Source organism: Colobus angolensis, unplaced genomic scaffold, assembly GCF_000951035.1.
Source record: "Colobus angolensis palliatus isolate OR3802 unplaced genomic scaffold, Cang.pa_1.0 Scaffold114, whole genome shotgun sequence".
In the NCBI taxonomy this organism is placed as follows: domain Eukaryota; kingdom Metazoa; phylum Chordata; class Mammalia; order Primates; family Cercopithecidae; genus Colobus; species Colobus angolensis.
In genome coordinates this window covers 2,421,133-2,427,009 of record NW_012112475.1, presented here as the reverse complement: position 1 = coordinate 2,427,009, position 5,877 = coordinate 2,421,133, and the positions used below count along the sequence as shown (strand labels likewise).

At 44.9% G+C, this 5,877-nt stretch overlaps 1 protein-coding gene across 1 annotated transcript in view; it reads left to right on the top strand.

Moving 5' to 3' along the window:
• Positions 1–5,256, top strand: part of KIF3B (kinesin family member 3B) — a 58,319-nt gene extending 53,063 nt beyond the window's left edge. The window contains exons 8-9 of the mRNA XM_011959887.1: positions 400–578; positions 1,481–5,256. Coding sequence (XP_011815277.1) covers positions 400–578; positions 1,481–1,577 — 276 coding nt within the window. The 3' untranslated portion in view covers positions 1,578–5,256. The remainder of the gene's footprint in view (positions 1–399; positions 579–1,480) is intronic.
• The last annotated feature ends 621 nt before the right edge of the window (positions 5,257–5,877 follow it).

The following is a 5,877-nucleotide window of genomic DNA, read 5'->3' as shown; positions in this document are numbered from 1 at the left end:
CCCGTCTCGGCCTCCCAAAGTGCTGGGATTACAGGCTTGAGCCACCGCGCCCGGCCGGGAACTTGTATTATTTTTATAGTGAAAGATTTTCACTTGAAATATTTTAAATGTTTCTGAATCTCTCTTGGCAGCCAGAGCCAAACAGAAGATTACTGTTAGTTAGCTCTTTGGGTGCCATTCTTCCCGGCTTTGAGTTCTTTAAAAGAAAGAAAGCAAAAGCAAAAAATTAGGTGGGGTTAGCATTGTAAAACTGCATCACTTCTTTTAGGCAGGCACTTTCTTGGTAGGCCCTGAATAACAAGCAGTTTGCACTTCTGTTCTTGGAGGGGCCCTCGATTGCTTGTACTGCCTGTGTCCAGTTGGAGGCTAACCTAGCTGATGATGGCTGTGCTTCTGCAGGCAGAAAACATTGTGCTGTTAGAGCTGGACATGCCTAGCCGGACCACCAGAGACTATGAGGGTCCAGCCATTGCCCCCAAGGTTCAGGCTGCATTGGATGCGGCTCTGCAGGATGAAGATGAGATACAGGTGGATGCATCATCCTTTGAAAGCACTGCAAATAAGAAATCCAAGGCCAGGTGAGTGGCTTTGTTGATGTGTGTTTAAACAGAACATGTTTGAATAAGGACAAACCAAAGCAAGAATGCTTGTTTATCATGGAATACTTTGCAGAACACACTAGAAAATGTTGCCATATTACTCCTGTGTTTACTTATTTATTCTACAAATATTTATAGTTGAGACACTATGCTAGGTACACTGAATACCAGAATACCTAATGTCCCCAGTCCCTTACTGTAAGGTGAATGTGTTCTCGTGAAAGAGCAGTCAGTTCTTAAGTTCTCACAAGGTGTCCGGTAGTTCTAAGTGCTTTACAAACATTCTCTTAATGATTTCCTGTAAAAACTTATAAGGTAAATTTTGTAATCAGTCCCATTTTATAGACAGGAAAACTGAAACGTAGAGAATTTGAGAAAGTAGCGATCTCCAAGGAAACCCAGCAAGTGAGGGCCAAAGCGATAATTCAAAAATAGGTAATCCAGATCCATAACCCAGGCTCTGGGCCTCCATGCTAAGTTTATGTCACCCATTTGGTGCAAAAGTAGTAGTAATTCTGTCTTATTACATTCTGGATTAGAAGTTTTAGGAAAACAATTGGGTGCAGAACTAAAATGGAAGAAATTCTACCTGCAAACTTAATTTTTGTTACCAATCAGGAAAGGACAGTGAAGCTTTGGTTTTAAAGGAAGAACAACTGCTAAGCATTAGAATCTCTTCTCTCATATTCCACACCTCTGTTCTGAGGCCATTTTGGCCATGCCCCAAGGTTCAGGCTGTGCCAGTCTAGTGGTTTTACAGTTGAACGTATCGTCATTTTTAGGCCATTGAAGAACGGCCTGAAATGAAATGTTAATGATATCTGATGTGTCAGGGACAGAGATGGGGACATGTAATATAAACATGTGTTTGACTTTTGCAGGCCTAAAAGTGGAAGGAAGTCGGGATCCTCCTCCTCTTCCTCAGGAACCCCTGCGTCTCAGCTTTATCCACAGTCTCGGGGGCTGGTTCCAAAGTAAAGCCAGCTCCTCCTCTCCCAGGGCGGAAACAGCATTTGCCTTCTGAGAGAAGAGACTAGCAAAAAGCTGCAGAGAGGACTCGGCCCAAACTCAGAACCGTTCCCCTGAGGAGAAGCGATGGCCTCTTTGCAGATCAACCAGCTTAATCTGGTCAAACGTGCTGTTCCTAATCTGGCACTCAGCCCCTCTGGGAAACATCTTTTAATTAGCATCTCAGAAATGCATGGGTAAGGTAAAGTGCGATAGTCCAAGTGGAAAGCAAGAGAATGACCAGTGACCTTGCTTCCTTCCACCTTGCCTTCTTCTCCCCCTTCCCCTGCCCTCCCTTTCTCTCCTCTCTCCTTTTCTGGCCTGTTCTTTTCATAGGGCTCCCTTCTTGTTGAACAATAGGGCAGAATCAGGAGTCCCCTTAGCAGGACCACATCTTTGGAGCCTCGGGATAAAATGACAGTGAGATTCTAAAGTGAAAAGCCTAGAACTTGACTAGGTGCCTGTTCTTGTAGGGAGAAATGAGAAATCGTATTTGAATCCAGGCCCCAGGTGGGCACCATCAGCCGTCTTGCCTCCATGCACCTCAGTAAGAAGTGGATCTGCCTTTGGGGCCTGCCCAGTGAGGAAATCTCTTCCAGTTTCTGCTTCTGAAGGATTCAATGTTGGGAGCAATAGAAATAATATTCCCTTTGCCTCCTAGGAGTATTTAGGGAAATAGCTTCTTTAAAACCTCAAAACCGTGACCATCCTGTCGAAGACCTAAGTCTGTAAGCTGGTGCCATGTCCGTACACCATATCACTTTACTCTTCATTTGTCACCATCTTTTACCCTGCACGCATACTCTGAGCATCCTTGTGTGGGCCCATCCTCTGCCTCCAGAGCATGCTGTGCAGTGGGCCTGTTTAGTGTGACAAAGGAGGCTTGCTCTGCCTTCTCTGATGGGCTGGAGTTGAGGGAAGGAGCTGTATAGTGGTACTTTTGAATTCCCCGTTTTGTTCCATATTGGTATAGAGAGCAGAAAAGTAGCTAGGCAGATGCAGAGATGGAGACATGAGACTCAGTGCAGTGGGTAGGGAAGACATAACAGATGGAAGCAAAGAAATCCTGCCTGCCTTCAGCAGAGAATTCACCGAATCCTAGAACTGTGGCTCCCTCCAGGCAGAGCCTAAGATGTTGGTGAAGAGTAGCTGCGTGATTGAATAGGCTCAAAGGAGAGTTCAGAATTCCCGTTTACATATTACTAGTTTGGTTTGTAAGTTTTAGTTCCTTGTATTATTGAGATTCAGAGCTTCATTTTATGTTGGTCATTAGGTGAATATTACTCATTTTTCCCCAAGAGAAGCTCATAAGTGTGTGTGGGTGTGAGAGCACGATGGTGCCTGTGGTCTGTGAATGTGTCCATGTGTGTCTGTTTAAGAGAGACAGAGACCAAGAACTTGCCCAATTTTAGAAATACACTAATGTGCAGTTGTTGCCTTTTGTCTGTATTAAAGGCCCATTGAATGACTAATCCAGGCTGGAAGCACTCCCATGTGGGTGTCTGAGTCCACGAGCCAAGCCTGAGGGGACAGTATGAGTCTCCAGGTCTGCCACACTGGTGCACCTTGCTGGCACGGTGCTTCAGGAAGGTGGCGACTCAGGTGGGCCTTGAGTTATATTTTAACTCAGCTGCTCAGTTCCCAGGGCACATTTCTGGATCAGAACCCGTGGGAAATAGGAGGTACTAAGTGCAATGTCTTAGCATTCTGCAAAATGGAGATCTGTTGTCCAGCGGCTTATCTCCTTTTTAGTAACCCTTCTTTCTTAACCCAGGGCCCTTTTCAGCCTTCCCTCATCTTTTCTTGAGATCAAACCTTGCTTCTTTCTCATTTACTAAGAATTTGCCTGTTTGAATAAGAACAAAACGCTAAGGTGGGTAGCCTATGCTGGTTGTCTGCTGGTTACACGTGTCTCTCACACCGCATTTCCTCAAAGCTAATCTGAATTCTGTAGGCTAAAAATACTCATGTAGCAAATCTGAGAATTGAAAACTGTAGATAACTGGCCGGGTATGGTGGCTCACGCCTGTAATCCTAGCACTTTGGGAGGCCGAGGTGGGTGGATCACCTGAGGTTAGGACTTCAAGACCAGCCTGGCCAACATGGTGAAACCCCATCTCTACTAAAAATACAAAAATTTGCCAGGTGTGGTGGTGCATGCCTCTAGTCCTAGCTACTCGGGAGGCTGAGGCAAGAGAATCACTTGAACCTGGGAGGTGGAGGTTGCAGTGAGTCGAGATCACACCACTGCACTCCAACCTGGGCAACAGTGAGACTCTGCCTCAAAAAAAAAAAAAAAAAAAAGAAAGAAAGAGAAAGAAAACTGCAGATAACCCTATACGTTAATACTGGTATCTCGAGGTGACTCTTCTGACCAAGGGTGGTTAAGTGACACATAGAACTTTTCTAAGAGAAGACAGACAAGTTGACAGGCCTGTCTTGTACTCAGCTGTGTTTATGTGGTGGTCTGTGGAAACAAAAGAAAAGAAGACTTAGTTGGAAATGAAGCTGTCCCTTTCCAAGCAGTCTCTGGTGCTTTTCTTCTCTAAAAATGGATCCGATAAATATTTGAATAGAGCAGATTGTAGAATGTCGTGCTGCCACCAGAAAGCTGCTGCTTTGGGTTCTGCATTGAACCAAGTATGTAGAGGACCTACCAAGCCCACTGAGGGACCAGGTTTTCATGTCTCTAGTCGTACCTAGAATGTTCTGAGCCATCTGAGGGCCTTTATGCCAGAAGCAGCTAGCAAAGCCAGAAAGCAAGTCTAACAGGATCTAAGATGGCCATCAGGAGAAGGAGTTTGAGACTGTGTGTGCAGCCCCCAATAGACCCCCTTTTACTCTGATCTGGAGAATGTATTTGGCTTCATATTTTAAAGTCACATGTCTCTCAGACCCCTGGATTCAGAACCCAAGGCCACAAATCATAGGCATGAAGCACTTTCTTAAGACTGACCTAACGCTGGATTATTTCCCGTCTAATGCCTGCATGCTGCTTGAATTGCTCCACCCACACCTCCATGACCAAGGGCACCAGAGTGCTGCAGCTCGGGCGTGGGCTGCTCTCTGCTTTTCCTGTCTGACTCTGACAAGTCCTCCCTCACTGAATGTAGAATCGTTGCCAAGTTTCGGAGAAGTGTCGATTCCCTGTTAACGTGGATATCAGTTCTGCCTCACATTTCCCACTTGAGGTTGAGGCGTACTGGAGACAACACCTCAGACCATCTGAACCCCATCAGTGGACGAAAATGGGGCTGTTAATATACTCTAAAAGCCATACTAAAAATGCTCTGAGGGAACTGGCTAAGAATAGTGGGCCTGGCGATTATCACGCAAGGCTTTGTTTTGTGCTGTTCAGAAATCTGTCACCTTTCTGCCTGCCCTTGTTGCCTGAATGAAATGCTTCTGGGGTTATTTATGAAGGAGTGATACTGGGGCCGGCAGGAAGCAGTGGGCTTTATGGCTCCTTGAAGTTATTACTGATCTCGACCTTCTCTTTGGCTACCTTTAGACAAAGAATATGCCAATCAATACTTGGGGCTCTAAGTTTTACAATTGATATTTATTTGTATCATCTCTTTGTCTAGGAATGTAAAAGTGATTCTAAACTAAGATGTGTAATAAAAATCAATCAGATTTATTGTACCTATAAAAAGGTGTCCTCATAAATGACTAAGGCTTTTGAAAATGACATGCCCGTGGCTGACATCCTGCCATTTTCAATAGACATTTTAATTGGGTGGGAGTGGGAAAATGAAGATTGAGTGGGGATGCTGGCATTATTTAATATAGCAACAAGGGGCAGGGTGTGGTGGCTGACGCCTGTAATCCCAGCACTTTGGGAGGCTGAGCCTGGTGGATCACTTGATGTCAGGAGTTGGAGACCAGCCTGGCCAACATGGTGAAACCCTGTCTGTACTAAAAATACAAAAAATGAGTGGGGCATGGTGGTGCGTGCCTGTCATCCCAGCTACTTGGGAGACTGAGGCAGGAGAATTGCTTGAGGCGGAGATTGCAGTGGGCCAAGATTGCACCACTGCACTTCAGGCTGGGTGGGTGATGGAGCAAGACTCCATCTGAAAATAAATAAATAAAAATAAATAAATAAATAATACGGCAACAAGGAAAAGATACATAAAGTGAAGAAGGACAGAGTGACAGGTGCTTTTCATGTTTTTCCATGGAGGTTCCTGAGACTGACCTGGGCAACAAGCATGAAATTTCTTTTAACTTTTGTGTTTTGTTTTAAAAATTATTTTAAATTTACTTT